The sequence below is a fragment of the Lissotriton helveticus genome, chromosome 6 (assembly GCF_964261635.1).
Source record: "Lissotriton helveticus chromosome 6, aLisHel1.1, whole genome shotgun sequence".
NCBI lineage: Eukaryota > Metazoa > Chordata > Amphibia > Caudata > Salamandridae > Lissotriton > Lissotriton helveticus.
Genome location: NC_136067.1, coordinates 969,000,058 through 969,023,048, shown reverse-complemented (window position 1 = coordinate 969,023,048; position 22,991 = coordinate 969,000,058). Strand labels below are relative to the sequence as shown.

The window sequence follows — 22,991 nt, the reverse complement described above, 5'->3', positions numbered from 1 at the left end:
AAAGTGCAAGGTTTGATCTAAAATACATACATGTCAACCGCAGTCCAAGTACAAACACAAGTGCAATGCACCCTTATGAGAATCATTGTGAACAGCATTTGTGGGCGGACTTGGACAAACTAATAGTTCCTTTCTGGGTTTCTAGGAGGGGGGATATACAACCGATGACTGTCAAATGTATTCCCTTAGCAGGGCTGCTTCTATGGAACAGTATTTTGCTATTCTAGCCGGTTCCATTGGAACATAACACATGTACGTAAGTAACAGCTCCCTGCAAGTTCCTATCTCAGGCTTCATGTTAAAGGCGTCATGCAAAGAGCGACTGTCATCAACGCAGAACAGCAGCAAAATAGGTGACTGCGCGATTCAGTAACATACGTGCACCAATGACACCACTGCTGGCACGCAGTTTTTGATTTACAATGCGCTCTGAATTTCCATAGCGGTAGTACCAGGAGCCTCATGTACAGTATATTTTTTAGAGCTGGCCTGCGTAATGGGGCCTTCAAATATAGCTCAACACCTGCTACCTTGTATGAATGACGCAAACCTGGAGTCCCCCAAAGTACACTACTTCTTGCATGTAAAACGCTTCGGACAATTGCCTACCTTGAGTTTTTAAAATGCGCTTTAGCTGACAGTGTGTTACCGCAGTATGCTTTACGAGTCTGGAATTCAAGTATTAAGAGCGCTCTGCAGGTAATTTGGCCAGGCGCTTAATCCTTCTTTGAAGATGGCCTTCAATGCGCACTTCATTGTACCTTCTTAAGCGGAGGCAAGCTGATGGGGATATTTTACAATTGAAATGCCAATTTGCACTCAATTTCCCGGTGTAACAGCCCAAACACAATTGGATGCGCCATATGTGTTTCGATATGCCAACAATTTTCTTGTTAACTGTGTTGGGTAGTTAGGTTATACTGGGCCCCACTTTCTACGTCATTCAGTGTGTCCATCACTTCCGTACACTATGCTAGTCAGAAGTGTACCGGAGTCCAGGGCCCTTATCTTCCTAGCAATACCTTGAATCTAATGATACCTTCAAAAGTATATTTTAGCTGAGCTGCTGATGTCAGGCAATACGTAGATCAAAAGACAACATGGATCGAATTAGCTTCACAGCGATTCTGATTATACATCCTACGCGCACAGTCACGGCTCAGTCGCAATACTCGTGGGGGGGTCGCGCAGGGATGGGGGACAGGGTGAGTTTAAAATGCAATAAAAAGAAAACGTACCTGACCGGGTTCTGGGCCAGGGTCCTGCGTTGGCACCTTCATCTTCTTCAAAAATGGAAAAGCCAGTGTGGTCTGCCTGGAATACATACAGAGGAGACATATGCGATCCGCTGCCAGAAGATGATAGCGTTAGCTCAGACGAAGAGGGGGAGGGGGACTAGATAGCGCATGTAAGAAGTTGTAGGCAGAGTGGGGAACATTGTGATATACCACTTAACACAGAATTCTTAACGCCTCCGTTTTCATATACCTATATGTCCAATAATGTGTATTACCATGACTGTGGTGACATCCAACGTGTAAGTTTGATATCTTGAACCTAAGTTGCAAGTTTGTTGATAAATAAGAAAAATATAAAAAGCACTAGACCTATGGCTTATCCAATATGTGAACTTGATACTACTAAGTACGCTTAATAATGTGACGCCGCGGACCCCAGGGTTGTCGGCTAAATGGCTGTGTATTACTCCGGCAGTATTGGTAAGCATCCACTAATGTCGCGGCCGGCCCCCGGGGTTGTAGGCCATATGCCGTATTTTTCAATGACTGTACAATAAAGGTCTTAAAAAAAAAAAATGGAACAGCCTGGACAAGGATTTGGGGAAAGTGGAATGAATTCAGAGGCAATATTTGCGATCCGTCTAGGGTTGAGTCGATGTCTGACATCAGCGAATAAGTTTCCAGGCCGGGGGATGGGATGTTTCTTATCAATTCACATCGCTGTAGCGCTCGGGGGAGGGAGGAAACAGTAAGGAAGAACATGTGAAGGTACTTAATATTTTTACGATTGATTGTAATGCCATGCACTATTTCTATGCCAAAGTACGCAGCATTATGTACCAATTATTGAAAATGTTAATACAAATGTAAAAAAAAATGGAACAGCCGCGTCACTGGCTGCAACCCCTCTCAGCCAATTCTGACGCTGCTCCAGCAGCGCCATGATTTGCTTAGCAGGGGATACTCGCCGCCTGCCCATTAGGAGACCGAGGGATGCGGCGTTGAACAACCCTCGCTCTCCTAATGCACAGCCGCCAGCCAGAGCAAACACTACTGCCTATGACTGTGCTGGTCGGAAAAATTCTCCGACCTAAACCCAACATGCGCACTTGTGCTGCTGTCACCCCCTGGCCTGACAATGCATGTCAGTCAGCATGATGCCGGACCGCCCACCACTTCAAACTCTGAAGGGGGTGGGCGGTCCGGCATCATGCTGACTGACATGTATTATGTTATGTTAAATATTTATAGAGCGTACAGCTACTCAACAGAGTGTCCCGGCGCTATGACAGAGGAGGCCTGAAAACAAAAGCTGCAGATACCGAAAGAGACCAATAATTTAAGTAATTACTGAAACAACCAGGTTTTTACCTGCTTTATATTGTCAGTTCAGACAGAGCCGCCGAGGGAGCTGCGGGCGCTGCTTGTGGTTCAACGCCCCAGCACCCTAATGGACGCACCGCCACTGTAATCCATACTTTTTAATGCACTTCTTTTGATTATGAGCATGACTCCTTGCAGAAAGTACAAGCTACACTGGCTGTAGAAACAAATACCCATTAGCAAGAAAAGAACAAAAACATACTATCGCAACATCTATTTTTTTTGTTTTTCTGATTCTGGGCTTGGTTTTTACAGTCATTTCAGCCTGCTTTATGAGCAGGTTACCTACCCAGATTGTCTTCGGGAGGAAATAGTCTTGCAATGACTCCTCTTGTGTTGTGTTGTTTGCTCTGCAGTGGGTGTGGCACGGCACCTGAAAATGCCTGGAAAGACAGGAACACAAAAAGGAACTAGGCGTAGATTGCCTTTTCTTTTGGTGTCTGAAATGTAGCTAGATAGGCTGGCCCGCACTAGCACTGAAGGATACAGTGTTAAGTCTTTTTATTGTGTGGTAGACTGAAACAGACAGAAACTGCATACTCTTGAATTTAGTCCTACAGGGTTTGTAAACAGTGGACTAAGGCCTACAGTGTTTCTTGTATTCATTGCTGTGCAGGGGCAGAGGTGTGTATACAGTGGACTAAGGCCTACAGCGTTTCTTGTTGTTTGCTCTGCAGAGACGAGTTTGTAAACTGTCATTGTTTCTTCTGGTGTTGCGTGCTGTGCAGGGGCAGAGGGTAGTTAACAGTGGCACTTGGGCCTACAATTGATTTTTTTCTTGTTCTTTGCACAATCAGATGTCACCAGTGTTTCTTCTTGTGATGTGTGCTATGCATATGCCTGCAGATAATTGGTCTAAGTCCTACAGTGTTTTTTGTTTGATACATGCTATGCAAAGACCAAGGCTGGGAATGCTACAACTGAGCCCTGCGGTGTTCCTTCTCGTGTTAGTGAACTTAAAAGTACATCCACAGCATAGACTCCTAGTAGTTCAACAATGTTTCCTATTGTGGCTGGAAAACATTTGAATTGGTCTATGGAACTAAGTAAAATAGTTATGCACCTTCACTTAGAAACTCTTCACCGTTCTACCAACCCACTACCTCTGGGCTGATATTGTACTGCGATGTATCCTTTATGAAGTGTTTCTGCCCAGGTAGGGACTGGAAAATACTAGAACAGTTCTGTTTCGAGAAAGAACCAGCCCTGTAAGCTATCCTATTAGTGTGCTTTTAGCTTTCAGGGTCTATAAAATGTAAGTATAGCTCTGTCCTGGGGTATGTGGAAGCATTTGAGACAGTAATGTGATTTGAGTGAATTTGTCCTATTCACTTGTCAAATAATAGTTGGGAATGCAACCGTGGAATATTCGTAGACAGTTATGGAATGCATTCCATCGATATGAGTGGCCAAAGCAGCATATCTTATACAAAGTTTTCATCAATTTAAAGGGGCAATAAGAGATATAAAACCTCTAAGTGTTGATCTTTATTTTCCATATTCCGCTCAGCTTTGTAGTAAGAACCCAATTCACCCTCATGGGTACAGAAGTACAATAGCACTGTATGCTATAAGGACTCTTGGGGCCCCTATAAAGACACCTACTTTGATATAGAGCCACCCAACATGTTCTTAATGATTGCCTTCTGAATAGTGCAGTCTTGTTCCACTCAAATGCCAGCAATGGCGCCTCCACAAGTGATTTTTTAGATGGGGCCACAGATGAATCTGGTATGGTCACCTACAAGGGGCAATTGGGAGGAGGACGAGGAGGAGGAGGTTCACTTAAATGGTTAAAAGCTGATGATTTTGTATCCTTCTATATATACACACACATCCACACGAAGAAATATTTAGGTATTTCAAGCAAACATGTATAGCCTCAAAGAATCGCTGCTTTGAAGTCGAAGGAAGTTGGGTAAACTAATGTGTACTATCGGGCAAGTGCGGTGTCTGGTTTTTTTTCTTCTTTGTTTTGCCTCGTGGCACATTATACAGCTGTTGTGGGGGGTGTGGGGGGGCAGGGTAAGCCGAGTTGGGGCACTGGCCCCATCTGGTTCCCCCTAGAGACACCTGTGGTTTGCAGAGCATGAAGTTTGACGGCTCTAGTGAAAGTGGGTTGTTTTCAGACTCCTTCAAGAAGAAAGCACAGAGCAAAAGTCCGAAAGTGTAGCATGTTTTACACCTGTATCTTCACTGCTGTGCTTTCAAGACTGACTGTAGACCTTGTTTCCACACGTAGATCCAGTGTATCCAGTACATAACCCAGCAGGCTGCTACGCTAATGGTCAGATTCGAGCACATGGAGACCGCTGGCGAGAAGACGACTGTACCTTCTGCCAGTGCATCAATGGTGAGCCACACTGTGTGGCCACCGCTTGTGGACAGAGCTGTCTGAACCCAGTCAAGGTGCCTGGAGAGTGCTGCCCAGTGTGTGAAGGTAAGTCCTGTACATTCCACATATTCTTTGCTTTTCAATGCTCAATGCTTAAAGATACTCACCATTTACACAAACTTTCTAATGCCTGCCCAAGGTATTTGCTGCTTTTGCTTGCATGTTATTACTCTAGATCCAGTAAATCAATTCTGTATAATGTTAGGTATTTTATGGCACCCACAGCCTGGGTACAACTATGCTAGGTATTCAGTTTCCTAGGAAAAGTATTTGCTCACTCTATTATTAATTCATTCTTAGAGCAAAGACGGCATTGTACATCCACGTTTAGAAAGCTGATGCTGATTCAGTGTTTTATTGACTTTAGACATCTCTGCATGGTTGTTTAGTCTGACTTGACGATCCATGTACATTTGCTGTTATTTGACTTGGGGAATTCTGCTTGTGGTCTTCAAAGACGATATGATTAATGGCCTCTTAAAGTCTGTGAGGCGGTTTGCTACAGGTATTCGTTTTGAGATGTTTGGCCAGTAAGATTGATATTCATCCTTCTATTCTTCTTTGTGCAGTAGCAAAATCCCAATGACACATCGGTCAGCCTTCTTCGATATTGCATTGTAATTGCATTTATATAGCGCTCACTACCCCTGATGAGGCGTCGAAGAGCTTTTTCGGTGAGTAGCATGCTACTCCGGAACCCATTAAGGATTACTGGTGAATTACTATGGTGAAATATGAAAATTATTTCAGTGGTGGATATGTTAGTAAGTTATTTGGATTCAGAAGGATAGTGGAGGGATAGAAGAGAGAAAAAGGTTTGCATTTATATAGTGGTTGCTACCCCTGATGGGGGTGTTAAAACGCTTTTTTGGCGAGTAGCATGCTACCCCAATACGCACATGACTGCTTTGAAACGGTCAGCTTACAACCAGACGGGGAGCAGGTTATTTCATGAACATGTGATTCTGAGGAACAGATTGCAGTGCCTGTCCCTGCAGACATGTTTGGGGTTTCATAAAGGCCAACACATGGTTACCGTTTGTAAATGCTGTTAGCAGGATGGCTAGCCAACAGTCTGCCATCTCAGTTTGACCTGCACATCAGAGCTGTTTTCTGTGGCAGCTGTGAAGTCCGTTAGACCCCCTGTGGCAGCTTGAAGTGTAGCATGTACAAGGCATACTGAGCAAAGGCAAAAATACATCCAAGAGTTTCCTCATATTAAAATTTCCAGATCTGGACGTTGCTTAGTTCTCATGTGCATCTGTAATGGTTTGTTTCTTCCCTTTAATCTAGTGGGAACTTGGATTTTCTGTAAAACCATAGAAGGCATGTGTGATTGAGCCTGTACAATTCTTCGTGCTGTGTCCTAATCATTCTTTTCTTATTTTTACTTTTGTGCTGCTTCTGCGGATCCGCTCCTGCTGTTCGGTCTCAGATCTTTTAGGAAATTGGTCGAGCTCGGAAATGAGATTGTGTGGTGTATGTGCTACCGGTTCGCTTTGTAATGATCAGCTCGCGTCGAAGCAGCGGTGTCGACATCTGTTGTTCTGTCGAGTTACGAAACACAACACCTCTCCCATTTTTCTCTAGCTGTGCTTCTTTAAGGTTTCAATACTAGATGACAGTCGCTAATCTGAAGCATTTAAAGCTGGGAAAAACATGCCAGTTGCTCGTACATATATAGAAGCAAATTTAAACATTGAATCCTTTGTGTCTGGTGAAAGCGGCCTGGCACTGTGTGTGAGGCTGCCAAGCGACAGTTCTCAGTATTTTTACTTCGGATATTGGTTCATCGATAAACAGTGGGTAAAATAAAAGAACAGCATACATAAAACAGTCATCAGGCAAAAACAAAGCCCTGTGCTGAATATTTGTCATCTAGAAGTGTTATTTCTCTCTTGGGTCTTCCCTTCTTTCGTGCTCTAAAACAGTTACTCTAAGCACCTGTTGTGTCTGGAGTGATATTGCAATTTTGTAGAAGACAAACTCAGTCCACAAGGGTCCTTCTTCATACCTTCAATGACTCCTGGTATCCTCTCTGTTTTCCATCGCTCCTCTCTCAGCCCTTGCTTTGAGGCTACTTTATCATGGTGCAATGCATTGCGAGCAAGCAGCAAAACATTCCTTTTGCCACTCCCAGCAGCATCATTTTCTATTGGTGCCGGTGGAAAAGGTATGTTTTCCAGAGGGTGACCTTAAATATAGGACTCTATATAACCAACCTATATTCTTCAAAGCCAACTGTAGTCTCCTAATTAGCTGTGAGAAATGCCTAGAAGTGCCGTAGGATCAGAAAGCCTACATCTCACATCTAAGGTTCTTACCTTCATGTGCCTGAACACTACACGGTGCAGTTTCCATCTTCATTGCCCTCAGAAAATGGCACCACATTTTTCAGAGCTACAGGTTACCTTCTAGCAACTTCATATATTACCACACAGAAGCTGCAAGCAGCCAAAGCACCTCACCTCTTTCTAATCAGCACTCACTCAGCAGTATGTCTTGCACTTTTGTCACAGAGATTTGGCTTACACTTGCCTGCACACTGAATGTCTTTGTTCCCATTACCTACTGCACACATCATATAAACACAAGATTACAAGACTGCTGCAGACCTTCCTGTTATCCACAAGTCTGTTGCGGATGATCACAGAACCCTCCATCCTAGTCTCTGCGTTGCTCCCCTGCTTCTTCCTGATCTCTACATCACAAATAGTTTTAATCTCTTCTACTGGACTACTTGAACCTGCTATAAAACACAAGGATCCCTTTTGTGCTATATGGTAATTCATACATCTATCCTCAAACAGAGTGCCCTGAACCAGAATACTCTCAAAAAGTATATTACCTTAAAGACTTCCAAAAATCTGTTTCCTCTATTTATATTTCTTGAAAAGTTTATTATTTTAATTATTAATCGGTTATCTTCGAATTCAGTCATCAAATATGTATTTCATATTACTGCATATTAAAAAAGGGAAATTCCAAACATTGTATATATACACACAACAGTGCATTCACAATATCAATTTACACATATAAATACAAAAATTCCACCTGCATATAAGTTTCTTTCACATAAAACCACTAAAACATTTATTAAAGTAATTAATCTACTTCTTTCCATGAAACTAGTGTCTTCGCAGCATTTCAGGGGATTATCTGGTCATTCCCCGCCTTCTTCAGGACAAATGTTCTTACAACACGAATTTTTAAACCATAATTAATCTGGGAAACAGAAATTAATAAAAACCTGATTTAGATACAGAACATAATTTCATTTAGTAATTTGTTCAGTGCACACTATTGACTAGAAAGGTTGCTAACCTAAATTTGGTTATATTCAATATTTATCTTTATTATTCTATTATTGTTAAAACAAATTTCATTTTTCTCCAGAGTTCCCTCAATGTGGAAATCTCAAAAATATATAACTAGTCCATCTATTCTTTACTATATGGTCTTATAAAGGCATGGATTTCTTTTACTTACACTTTTAAACTGCCTCACAGAGCGATAGGTATTTTACTGCTGTCATACTTGAGGATATATCTCTTGATATTGGTTCCAGCATTTATTAAGGAGTCTCAATCTGTGAGTACAAGGTCCTCATTGTAATTGACCTTTATGTTCTAGAACCTCCAACAAGGTCATCAAAGACTTTACTCATCTGTTCGATCACTACCCCATAGTCAATCATACCAGTATTATCTGGTTCTATGATTTCAACCTACCAGCTGCCCTCATCCCCAAAACAATGAAAATGTCCTTGCTTAACATCTTAGACATCCTCAACAGCACTCAACACATCTAAGAATCTGGGTACATCCTAGAGTGCACCTTCAATCTTGTCATCAACTCCATGCATTCCATTGACTTGACCATCTTCATTGTAGCTGGAATGCTCGGATTACTAAGATTTTCCATTCAACCGTTCGCCACATGTAGCCAAGCAATAGCTTATTTTAAGGACTCCCCCACTGACACACTTGAGTAAGAGTTTTCTCTTTCTGGGTTTCCCAGCTGGCTTGATTGGCACTTCCAGCTTTCAATATTTGCTAGAGACATGCTGAGCTCCTCAGGACTCCATTTCCAAATCAGTCACTTGCAAGTTTTGGTGCCCTTCTTTCCAACCCCTACATCAAGATTCACCAGTGAGCTCATAATACTTAGCTGTACTGCAGAGATTCTGCAAGGAAAAAAAATAACATTTCAGATACTGCATGTCCAGCATCCAAACAGTGTATATAACACATTGGGTATCTAAAGTTAAGCTCTATCAAGGTAGATTATGTTCTTGCCACCAAGTCCAAAACTGACGCAATAACATGCAACAGGACACATTCACTACTGAGTCAGCCTGAAGTCTTACGGTTTCTTGGCTTTCTTATTGACCAGAATTTATCCTCCAAAACTCACACCACAAAAAGCATACTGTATGGCATTGCTTTTTTCCTGGGCAAGGTCAAGCCCTGTCTTTCTAAAAGAGTGTTGAGCCCAACGGTTCAAACTCTGTTCCTCCATCATCTTAATAGCAGCGCAGTGCACTGCTCGCGGAGGTTTCAGATTATGATGTCCTAAGGAAGTGCATCCTCCATCAAACTTCTTCCTCATCGAGAAATGGGATATGTTTCTGCCTTTTGCCCACTCTGAATGTCCTTTGATGGCTGCTCTTTCAAGCCCTCGTATGCCTCATCTTCATGACATACTCCATTCCAAACAAACAATTAATAAATAGACCAACTCACCCATCCAGCAATGGGAAAGAAACGCTGAATTTCTCTGTGATCAGCAAACTTTAGAAAGTCCTATATCACCAGACTGAGAAGGAAGAACTACAAAAAAAGAAAAAGACATGAAGCAAATATTCTCCATCTATGTTACAGACGAGTAGAATATGAAACTACATTCCATCATACACCATCCTTGTCCCATGGCTCCTGCCGTTCAGGAAAAAAGATAGACACATCGCTACAAGAAGCACCTTGTCCTCTCTTAAGGGCTGCAACACCTTATCATTCAACATTTCCCATCCCCCTCAGTAGGTGCACCATCTTGAGTCGCCTCACTTCCTTGTAGCTGCACTCCAGCACACCATTGCTCTCCAGCTAGTTGTGCACCACGTACAAAAAAACTGTACATGAATCAATGAAAGTCAGCCAGATACAGTAGCAGTTCATCTTCGGATGACCTGATATCTGCAGAAGTCTGGAGCTGGATACCAGGCAGATCAGACAGTTCCTTGAAGCTATTGCACTCAATCCATATGATTTCCTCATTTCTTCCACTTAGGGGTTTCATCAATAATAGGCATCTTCTTCATTTGTGTTTGTATTTGATCAAAGAATATATCGCCTCCTGACCAGGAAGCCTCTTTGTCTAGTCCCGATTTTTAGGTCGAAGCCTACCAGATAGCACAGCTGTCTGGTTTGCTAACAACATCTTTGGGACTTTCGGAAAGCTTCCCTGGGAATACCTTCCGCCTATTGCTACCATTGCCTTTGTAACTCACATTTGCTTGCTTTATATTTTCTGGCTTTTTGTTTGAGGCTATTCGCCATTGTTCGTTCATTCACCTTCCCAAACTGTATTTACTGTATTCTTCCACTGGTACTGAATTTATGTAAACAGACCTTTAAATCTTGTTCTTATCTTGTCACATTTGCCGTGCATTCAAAGACAGAGGTCACATGTCCGGCTTTGTCTTCCAGGGAGCTTGGTGTTTACTTTTTTTTCTAACGTCAAAGTGAGAGGATTTATGTGACAATAATGCTAGCTGCTCGGGGTGTGCTGTACAATATTTTCTTCTATCATAAAACAAAATTTAAATAGCTGTAAATGAACTGTGCAGATATTACAGAATATGGAAAGCACAAATGAAGCACATTTTTTGGTTATTCTGAATTGTGTGGAAGCAAATATCTAAATAAGATCAAAACCAATTAGTACAGTAGGTGATGACATTTCTATACATTATCTATTGTTTGTGCACTGTATACGTTTATCAGTAAAACTGTTTGTGCGGCTGTAATGGTCATTACGCTACCACACCATGCATACTTTACTTTATCCCACTCAGCTCTACTCTGCACCACGCCACTGTACTCTACTCTGCGCCTCTACATACTTTGCAACTCCTCACTGCGTCACTGCACTCTTCTTTTCACCACTCTACATCACTTCACTCTGTCTCTCTACTCTACACCACTCATCTGTCAGTGCACTCTACCCCACACTACTATGCACCACTGCACTCTTCGCAGCTGTTCTTTACCAATCCACTCTAAGCCACTCTAATCTACTGTGCACCACTTCACTCTACGACACTGTACTCTATGCCACTGCACTTGCCAGTTATCTACTGTGAAACAGTCTACTCTATGCAACTCTATTCCACTCTGCGCCATTCACTCTATGCCACTCCATGCTACTGTGGTAAATAAAAATAATTATTTACGATGTCGGAATTTCTATAATTACCCAAGAAATGGTAATACATAAAATGAGGAGCAGAGTCCGTGGTCTTCGAGTTGAAAGGTTTTTATTCCAGAACTCGAGTTAAGGGAGAGCTCCTTCACCAAGCGGGTTCAGGAGTAGTCTGCTTTACTTGGAACATAACAGCACTTATATACATTATGAGTACAATCAAAAGAAGGAGTTCCCCCGGACTTGATTCAATCATTCATGATGTAATCATACGGAAGACATAGCATGCTTGTTCTCGTTTAAAGAATAACTTGGATTACATTTACACATAGACAAACATATTGCATTGGAGTGATTGTGGTGACAAGTTACAGAGTTACTAGTGTCTGGGGACAGAGAATCGAGGCATTGTTACAGGGTCGTTTCAGTCGGAAAGGTAAAGAGGACGAGGCATTGTACGTTCTTTACTCCTTACACAAGGGCGGTGATGTCTCACAATGGTATATGTGTGCAGCTGGGAGGAAGGAGAATGGGCTGTGGTTAACTATTCTCATTCATGGCTGTCTCGTGTGCTTGATCAGGTTTTCCCTTGATTGTTGACCCAACCCGTGGCTGCCCCCGCAAGCTGAGAGATCATTGACGAGCGAGAGCTGCTCGTTCTGTGACAGAGTTGGAGAGGGGGGGTTTTTGGCGAGCCAACCATCTTAACTGACTCCGTTCTGGTCTAAGGGAAAATATCGAACGGGACGGAAACCCGTAAGATACACGATGGCTGGCCATTATTTTCTTTGCATGTGCCAGTACAACGAAGAGAAAAATAGGCAAGAGGGGGTATAACAGGGATCTGTACTTGAAGTAGGAAAATCGGCTTGCCTGGTCGGTGTTAGGGTGAATAGGGTGCATGATGGGACACCAGGCGGAAAAGGGAGTTTTTAGTCAACTTCCACACTACTGCAGTATACTGTGAGCAACTTGACTCTACCCATCAGCACTCTATGCCACTCTAGTCTATGGCGCTGCTCTCAGCGCTAATGCACTCTACATGACTTTACTCAAAACCAGTACACTCTACGCCACTGCAATCTACAGCAGTGCACTCTGCAGCACTGCACTGCACCTCACTGTACTCTGCAATACTGCACTGCACCTCACTGTACTCTGCAATACTCTACACCACTGTACTCCACACTAATGCTACGCTATGTTATGTTAAAATAACTTCTAAAGCGCTCGAATACCCATTGGTGTCTTGTCGCTAGCTGAACGTAAGCATGCAGAATTAGGACCATCTTAGTTGTTAAAGAGCCACGTCTTAAGCTCCTTCCTAAAGCGCTCTACTTCACTCTAGTCTATGGCACTGCTCTCTACGTCAATGCACTCTACACCAATTTACTCAAAAACAATGTACTCTATGCGACCGCACTCTACTCTGCACCGCTGTACTCTATGCCACTCTACTGCACCTTGTGCCAATGCAGTCTTTGCTCATATATTTTATGCCACTACACTCTATGCCAATCAACTGTACACCACTCTAATCTACTGTGTGCCACTGCACTCTGACACTGCATTATACGCTACTTCACTACATGCCTCTCTACTGTACTCTGTGCCACTCTACTCTGCCGGTGCACTCTACCCCTCTCTGCTATGCACCACTACAGTCTTTGCCACTGCACCCCTATACTCTGCACCTCTGTACGACAGTGCACTTTATGCCACTGCTCTCTATGCTACTGCACTCTGCCATTCCACTCTGCAAGACTGCACTCTCCACCACTGGACTCCACACCACTCTACTATGCACCACTCAACTCTACACCCCTCTGCTGCACTCTTTGCCAATGTACTCTACACCACTACACTCTATGCCACTCTACTCTGCAGCACTCTACGCCACTCTAATCTGTTCTGTACCACAACACATTACACCACTCTACTCACTGCCGCAGCACACCACTCTACACCTCTGCACTCTACCTTGCACATGCACTGTGGGGAGCGACCCCCAGGGGGCTGTGGAGTCATGGGACGAGAGCGTGCATTCATCAGCCTCACTTCTGCCTAGAATCCAAAACGCTTGCTCTTTGTTAATTCCAATAGTTAAAATGCTTCCGCTGAAGTGTCATTCAGTGAGTCTCCTGTGTTGTGAAACTGAAGCCTGGCAAACAGCTAACATGCCTTTGTGCCAGTGTGCTGCTTTCCTGAAAGAAATGCAAATGTGCACAAGTTAATCTGAAATGTAAAGGGTAATCTGCAAATGTAACAGATGCGTGGGATCCGGTTCTGACTTTAATTGATCGAATCACTGTAAGCTTTCTGATGACAAAGATTTATTCTTTTTGAGTGGTAGTGCAAAGAGTTTACTGAGCTGTGAATAGCTGTTTTTTAATTGTCATTGTATTTACATAGCGCTTACTATCCCTGAGGAGGAGTTGGAGGGACAGCTATGTAAAGAAAATTGCATTACGTACAGTCTGGGTATTACTAAAATCTGTAGTTTGGTAACACCATTTTATCGTTAAACCTTTTGCGCATTTTGTAGCAGTCTATCTTATACTGTGTGTAATACAAGTATAAAATAATGACTTACATATTCACAGTGCTCTCTGTCACAGGCTGTGACCTTGTAGCACTAAAAATGCGGAAGTCACTGTTCTCCACTGCACCAATCCAAATTTAATTCTGTGGCTCTCTGGTTACACAAAGACCTTTGCGGTGCATTAACTAATAAAGGTTGCACAACGTACTATGAAGCATTTCCCACTGAGTAAGAACTTTATTTAGTTCTTTATGTATTATTCATTGAAGCGACCCGTTATTTTATATGTAGCTACATGATGCCGAAAGACCTAAAAAACGTACATAATATTTTGATTTTAGCCACACCTTTAACCCTACCCCCATGGTCAGACTCTCAAGGCCCTCTAGCCCCCCAAACATGACTGAAGTCAACAACAGTAGTAAACTACTATAACTACAAGTCAGTTTTTGCTCAAATAGAAAAGTCTGTTTTCATAATGTTAAAAATAAAAACCTTTTTAGAAAAACGGTATGAAAGAAAGAATTAAAAAGCATCCTACTTGGACCATACAGTTCATCATTAACCACTTAACCGCAGCGGCAATTCCGCCGCGGTGTGGTAGTTTAGCGCAGTGGGCAGGGCCGCGTCGGTCAACGGTCGTTCGCAGCACTACGGAGGTAGTGCTCGCGACGGCCGTTGGCCGACAAACGCAGCGAAGGGGTTAATGATTGTAAATGGGATGTATTCATTATGATGACGATTGATGTTCAGCGACCTCCAATTCCAATCAGCCTTAAAAGCCAAGCCATCGGCAACCCATGAAATATACTATGGTTCTCCTGGCATGCCATGCACTAAAGATGCGGTACAAAAGGGGGTGGTGATGGACGGAGCATCTGAACCAATCAAACACTCACACCCAGTCAACAGATCTGGGTTTAATCCATCACCGTTCTTTATCCCACTCTGCCACCCCAGTTCAGACATGGCCATATGCAAATCAGTCTGACCCTGTGCCTCATGGGAACAGTCCAGCCAGAACTGACAAGCCATGCCTTCCCTGGACCGGAAACAAGCTTCCTAGGACCGGTTTCTGGCATTTCAGCCGTCTTCAGCCAGGCTTGCTTGAAAGATGCAGCGCATGCATTACAATTTTCACACACGAGGTGAGAGGGTCAATATCTAATTCAACCACCCCGAACCCTCTAAATAACTATGGTAAACACAAATGAGGGGTGGAGAACAACAAAAAATATATAATAAGAATTGTTACAAACAAAAATCACGAGTGTGCAAACACTGGCACACTCATGAGTGATGAAAAACTGCCCTCACTCACACACAATGTGTGTGACATGCTTCATCATCGGGTCTGCTACAACGCCCGGGTGTAGCCACACTCCGGGCAGAGCATAGGGAGGGTGAACACATTTTTTTTATATATATACACAAGGACAGCGTGTAACACACAACTGAAAGTGACAACAGTGTTCACAAACAAAAACCAACAGGTCAAGACTGAGTACAGTGATAGACAAAAAATTGCAGTAGAGAATAATTAAAACTGGCTCCTGGATACCAGATATACATTTTATTAGTAGGTTCCAAGGTCAGGATTTAAAAAGACTGGATGGTGGTACTAGGCAAGGGTATTAGGGCCCCCTAGTGCCCCTCCTTTACTGCTGTAGTCAACATGTTTCGACCCCTTGTCGCCCTTGATTACTGGGTCACCTGGGTCTTCTTCAGGACGCCTTACTGTCCCAGTCTAATATAGTGTTCCCCTTACCTTGATTAGGTTGTTTACAGGAGTGTAGGTCACTCTTGCCCATCAATAAGAGGCTATGTGGAGGGAGTTCCGCCAACACGGTGACACAACGAGTTTATTGAGACAAATCACTTGACCTGGCGCATGGGGGGGTGGAGTCCCAAAGAACACAACTGTTCTGATGGAGTCCTCCAGCGACAGTCGTGCCCCTCCTTGGTGCGCCGCGCATGCATTACAGCCATTGTACCCAGGGCCACTGAATTATGCGATTGTGCGGCTGCTGCAGTTTTAATATAATTATAGATTTTTTTGCATTTGCCACATAATCCATCATCTGCTGCATAATCTACTGATTTTTAACAACAAAATGAATACGCAGACAGTTCAATGTTACTAAAAAAGCAGTGGCACATGTTGTCGTGCAGTAGAAGGCCCTTTGCAAAGCTGGACTGGTCACCTTTTTGTTGCTTATAGCTAGATGTGGCTGTTAAGCTGGTTCTAATGAGGCACAGGCATGCCAATCACATTAGTTCAGAAAGCTGTTATCATCCAAATAGGTTTTGTCAAATTGTTTTGTTTGAAAAGTAAAGTGCCATTGTGCATTTCTGGGTAATTCTTTTTGGAGATTTTTTGTGTGGCAAGCCTCAAACACCGAACCACATTCACCCACAAACTTTTGGTTTGTTAAACACTGTTTAATATTATTTTGCCACCGTTAAAATGATTTGCCATGGGAATTGGGGACGTTTATGGTTGTCGATTATGAGGAGTACCATCTTATTTGATTTCTTGGAGGTTATTGTTGTATCTTCCCTCTTCTACTCCCCTTGGTACCTTCCGTCCACCCCCCCCCCTTCTTCCTTACCTGTTAGTATGCCTGGGAGTTCAGGTTAAAATATAGGCGGGCGACTCCGGCATTCTCGAGAGTGGATGACTAGAATAAACTGCACTCAACGCCTTCTCCAGTATCTGAGTGAATTATTCTTCAACTTACAACAGTTATCTCACCTTTGATAGTGATTCTGTCCTACCGTCAAACTGGTTTTCTTTAGTTTCACTGTCGCTGAAGTATATCGGTGTCTGCAGTCCAGCCCTACTGTGTGCTTGCGTTCACATTAGTGTAATTCACACTCCAATGTCCTTAATTAGTTCTCTGCGGGTATCGGCCAATGGCCGTCGCGAGCACTACCTCGGTAGTGCTGCGCACATCCGTTGGACGATGCGGCCCCGCCCGTTTTTTTAGAACGTTCCACACTGGCGCGGAACGTTCGAAGCAGTTAAGGGATTAATGTAACTATACAAATACATTAGACAGCTATAGTTCTGTACATAGATCTTAATGCATTTTAGTATATTTTTAAATTTACTTTTTTAATTGGTGTGATGCATCATACTGCCGGTGCTTTAAAGCATATGCCGGCAACAGGGACAGAGCTAGGTTATGCACAAGCCTATTATTTTTTTTTATTTCTTAAAATGTAAACTTGCGGAAACTGAATTATGCAATGTTACATATACTACATAAATGCAAAGAAAATACAATGTGGTAAAACACAGCTTTTGTAAGGTGTCCCATAGATGGAACTTTGGTAGGGGCATGGAATCACTCTTTTCAAGTTCCATGTGGTCGTCCAAACGGTGTATCATATTGGCTTTGATACCACTGCACGAGTCAAGCGGCCAGCACCGTCATCGCCAGCACATGAGCCCATGGGCCCATGGGCCTGGCCTCTCCTCTGCTGCAGTCCTGTCCCCGCACCGCTGTGACAATTTAAGAAGACTGCTTTTACTTCTTTCACGGGGTCTGATTACAGAGTGACCCCATGACAACCTAATGAACTCTGAAGAGGTACACTTTTTGTGCTAAGTTGACCCATGGCCATTATGCTCCTGTTTTGTCAGTAATAGATGGACCAATCCTCAGTATGTAATGGGCGCTTTTTTTTGCACTTTCCGAGTCCTGTGCAAATATTTTACCTCCAATTTTCCCTTGCTTAACACACCAGCGCTCACCAACAGTTGGAAGAAGAGCGTATTTGCCATTTTTGGGAAAAGAGCCTAATAATGTAAGATCCAAACTATGAAGACTATGGAACTGTGCTCCTCCTCCCAACCCCCCCCCCCCCCCCCCCCCCAAAAAAACCTAATAGGATCAGATTACGAAAACGAAACCCCGGGACATTCCACAATTTAGAAGTTGGACTGCAATTTTGCATTTACCTAGGGGCAATGAATGACTTTCATGACAGTATTCAACAACAGAGAAAGCACGTTCAATGAGGCACAAAAATCCAGTCAAATGCATCTTTTACACTCAGTATCATCTGTGCTAGCTGAACAGCTTCATGATGGGGAGAATTAACTAATGCTTCACTCGAACACACGAAAACGTGATTCTCTTTATGTTCAGCCAGCCTTTCTCAAAAATATGTCACATACTAACTGTACTGGAATTTGTGCGGACATACGGTTAAAAAAACAAAAACTGTACTGACAAATTCGGGACAACTGGTCACCCTACCCCAAATATCTCCAGAAATGTCTGCATCACTTTACTTTAAAATTTCTTGGTAAAGGTTGTAGTGAATAAGGAATGGTGTCTCTCCTAAACAGTCTTCGTCAACACCTTTCTCGATCTAGTCTTTGTTCTATCCATGCTACCATGGAGATTTAATAAGTAACATTTCCAGGTATTCCTAATTTGTTTAATGATGTCTACTTTGCATGACTTGCCTATGGATGAAAAGCACTGTCTAGTGCGGCAGCAAATTTGTCGGCGAGCCGCATCATAAACAGTCCTTCCATTTACTTTAAATATTATGGCATGCCTTGAAATGTAATGAAATTTAAGTGCTAGACCTGAGATTCAATAAAGTTAATGTGGAGTTACTTATTTATGGAATGAAGAGTAATGAACACTGATATTCGGTTCATCACCACCTCTTGTGGAAGAGACGTGACCTGTGGTAGGGATTGGTAATTAGATCAATTTACAATACTATGGTAAGTCTTTCTTCGTTGTTAACCTTTTTGAACGGACAGTTGTCTATCTCTCTTAAATCTTTCTAGTTCCATCCAGCAATTGGACTACTTCTGTGAACCTCAAGCATGAGACACAGAGGTTACCCACATATTCCATGGTATGAACCCATACTACCATCCCATGCACAACAACTTTAGTAGCCTCTTTCTCGACCATCCAAAGGCACTTCAAGGGTATGCCAGGGTTATGAAAGACTTTACAAATACTACTGTGTACAGTACAGCACAATCTAAAGGCTGTTGTGGTTGGTTTGGACAAATGTATAGAAGCCAACTAAACTGTATTTCTGCTTGCATTCTTGGGTGCTGCTTAATATAACTCCAAAAAGGGGGTGATAACTCATCAATCTCCCCCAGAGACCTTTGCCTGCTATGCCTTCCCTCCACCTACCATTCTGGCTGCAGGAAGATTGAAATCTGGGTGGGAAGTGCTTTTTTTTATGTGACAGAAAAAATTAGAATTGATCTACAATATTTCAAGGTCTCCCAAAATTGAGTCTGCTTACAAATCACAAACATGTGGCCTGCAGGACAGTGGAGAAAGTGTTCACATTTTATTTTACACTCTTCTATTTCGTTCCAAAACTCGAATACCCTTTCTGTACTGGGCGAGAGTAGCTAAAATAATTAATTGTCCACTTCAGACATGGCTAATTTGAGAGTGGCCCTTTAACACCATGTTACCCCCTAAATGGATGCTATTGGGCTCATTAAGACTCAGCACTTAATCCAGGGGCAATGGGGTGATGCAGAATTCTCTCTCAATTTACAGGCGTCTACCCGTGTATGTGGAGTGAATTCAATTAAAGGTGTGTCCATGTATATTTCTACATTTAAAGGGCACAGTGTCCCCTCTGACTGGTTTTAGTGGTAGCTCGGCTTAATACGGATGTACTGTAATGTGCTACTGTTTTCTAAAACTGTATCTAAGAGTAGAAACTGTGTGTGTGTGTGTGTGTATGTGTGTCAGGCTCATTCCCCCACTTACATTGTCTCCAGTTCTGGGCTTTTAACATGCAAAGCATTGATACCGGGTATGTTAGTTTATTCAATGCGGTAGGTACAAACCAGGAAAACAACTCCCAGAATGATTTAGGTTTCCCTCTGTATGGAGCTGAGCAGAGAAGTGTAAGAGCCAATTTGCAATCATTTTAATGTTTATGCAGCCCTAATGCTCAGGTAGCTGTTAAAATAACAGTCTGTTTTCAAGAACCATTTCTCCAGTGTGTTGCTAGAGGCCTCTCAGAAGCAGGGACTTCAATCAGAGATAGGTGCTGCGGTCGCCCTCCAGCCAAACAGCATTAGTGTCTATCGGTTGTCATCCTGTTGGAAACCTATCTATCACTGTTACTGTGCAAATAGTTCGGGGGAACGAGATGGCATTCTATAGTAAGCTATAATAAGCCTTTATTGCGCTGTTTCATTGAGTTACAGCATGGGTCTGTTTTGCGCTGTTTTCCATTTGGTACAAATCTATTGCTGTTTAAAGATCTCGTCAGTTTTATGTAAGCTTCGCAAATAAAATTAGATTGCAGGGAAAGTACTTAATGTACTTACTTCTGGGCAAGTGGCCAAAATACTGCGAACTAATTTTGTTTTGGCAGTCACAAAGAATCCTGGTGGGGGTTCTCCTGTGATGCACCTGAAATGTGTGGCAAACTATTTCTGAATTTGGGTCACAGCTGCAGAAAAAAGTTGCTAATATACGTGCACTCGTGGGGTTAAAATGTAAGAGCTTTTCCTAGATTTGCTTTAACACGTAGAAGGTATGCTATTTTTAGCTATTTTGTGGTTACATTTTTCACCTGGTGCTAAATGTGTCATGGTGACAGGCATGTTCATTTAATGTGTTTAAATGCAGCCTAGGTAAATAGCAATAGCGAACAAATAACATACATTGAACTAAAGTTGTTAAGAAAGCAAGATAGCAAACAGGTTAAATATAAAACTTTTTCATTTAAATATCGAAATGACTTGTCAGCCTCGTGGCCAATCATGAGTCCTTGTTGGCTAAAATGATACCGCCCAAGGGTTTATGGCCCCAGTACGATATATGTTTTCGGTAATAGTTAGGCGGTAGCTAATGTGTAAGAGTATAAAGGTACGATAAATGTTTTTAGGCGGCTTGATGGCCATGAATCATGAAGTGTGTTTAGGTTTGGCCCCTTTCTTGAAATATATTCTGGAGACTGACTTACTGCAGATGCCCAAACATTTGTTTTTATTTCATGAAGAAACATGATTGTTAAATATTATTTTCTTGTAATTATTGTCTGTCATACTTTTTAAAAACGAGGTTTTGCCAAGTATGATTTATAACCAGTAAAATGTATTAAGATCAGGTACATGCCTTCAATTGGTTAAAAAAAAAAAGTAAAAAAATACTTCAAGGGAACCCCTCCAACTTACAGCGGAACCACTTGTGTGAGGCAATATAAGAGAGGCTGATAGAATTTAACAGTCCTGCAACTATTTGAAGCTATCTTCCAACTCCAACTAAAGAATTTTAGAATCTGTTTTCACTCAAAAGTTAGCTCCAGACTTATAAACACCGAAAGCCCTAAATTTAAAACACTACTTTCCATTTGCTTTGGGGTATTATTTACTTTGGGATAGCATTCAGAATGGGGAAGTGATAGGCCCCTTATACATTGCATGGCTTGTATCTGATACCAATGAATCCTCATCCACACAATGATGGAAATTTTACAGTACGTAATTGTGGATGGCTTCGCCTTCTGTGACATGTTTTTATTTATAATTGTATCTAGTAGTAAAATAAAAACACCCATTACCTCAACCTTAGTACCAGGAAGCTCAGCGGTCCCTTAGCCCATTCTAATTCAGTTCTCCCGAGATAGACTTTGTATGAGTAGCATCGGGGCGCCCTTGGACAGCAGCATGCTCTTCACTTTCATTCAAGAAACTATTGCCATGTTTTTTTAGTTGTGGGTCGCACTTGTTTATTTTTTGAAGTTGAGACTCCCTTACACCTCTCTCACCTCACTCTTTGTCGAGATTGTGGGTTTCTTGTTTATGGAATAGAGATGTTCACATAATGCTGTTTTTACTGCCAGTGTGGTGCATAATAGTCAACCTGTGATTTATTCTTGTATAGGGCACATTCATCAAACGTTGGGGAAAAAAGTATGATTGTTGGTGAGGAGCCATCCATAACTCCATATATAACTGACAAATTTATTTTTAGGCTCTGATGTCATGGAAAGGGTCTAAATATTTATTTTGAACTCTAGTACAGTTTGGCATGCATCCTTATAATTTCTTTAGTATGCTTAGTGCAATGATCCACGGTAGTGATGGTTCCTGTATGGGCCAGTGTCTAGTGTATATCCACGGTCTGTGGCAGTTGTTAGTGTTGAGGTTGGACTCCATGTCCCTTCTTAGGAGATTGACAATGTGGCTGATGGATTTGGTGCCTTTATGCTTTGCTAGCATTTGGCAAATTGTCTTAACATAGGAGATCTTTTTGTCCTTCTTGTACCGGTAATAACTAGGACACCTCAGCGATGGGCTGAGCGATATGAAAGTATGGACCCCGTTATGCAGATGGTTCTATCTCCATGTCTCGGATTTTAATCTATTTGAAGAGATAAAGTAGCATTTGCTGGTGCACCTGTTTCAATTTGGAGCGTAATGAACTTCCAATTTAGGTAGGTATTTTAAGCCTGTCGCTTTGCTTGGATGCTTCATGCCTCAACTCTTGAAGTGAATTCTTTCTTGACCAGTAGCTATAGGAGTGTTTTTAAGGCTGGAGATACATGCTTGTGTACCTTTAGATGTAAGCTTTTCCTTGCTACCTGGTTCTGGACTTACTGCAGCGTCTGGATTTGACTTTTGGGGTGACCTGTATAAATGTTGGAATTTTCTGGTCTCAAGTGGATTGCGATGTTTTTTATTCCACCTCATGGTCAGTGTTTATCAGCACATGGTTCAGTACAGTCAGGCTCTAGTTTAGCCCTTCAACCTCACATTGACTTGAACACAACACCCTCTTGTGGTAATGCCCACGTTTATGTTCTTTCCACCTGGAAGGGACCTTGTTCAACATCTTTGACTAGATAAAATTGAGGGCATTTTTCCTAAATTGCACATTACTTGCAACCTTAATTTCTACAACTTTGTGATGCAGGCAGCTCCTTCTCATACAGTGGTGGAAGAACTCCAGACATTGTGGGGTGCTATTCTGATTCCTCCGTT

At 42.4% G+C, this 22,991-nt stretch overlaps 1 protein-coding gene across 1 annotated transcript in view; it reads left to right on the top strand.

Annotated features, from left to right (window-relative positions):
- The window catches only part of CRIM1 (cysteine rich transmembrane BMP regulator 1), a 937,771-nt gene that overhangs the window by 599,596 nt on the left and 315,184 nt on the right, over positions 1-22,991 (top strand). Inside the window, exon 7 of the mRNA XM_078648622.1 lies at positions 4,864-5,061. Within this exon, the coding sequence (XP_078504748.1) occupies positions 4,864-5,061 (198 nt within the window). The remainder of the gene's footprint in view (positions 1-4,863; positions 5,062-22,991) is intronic.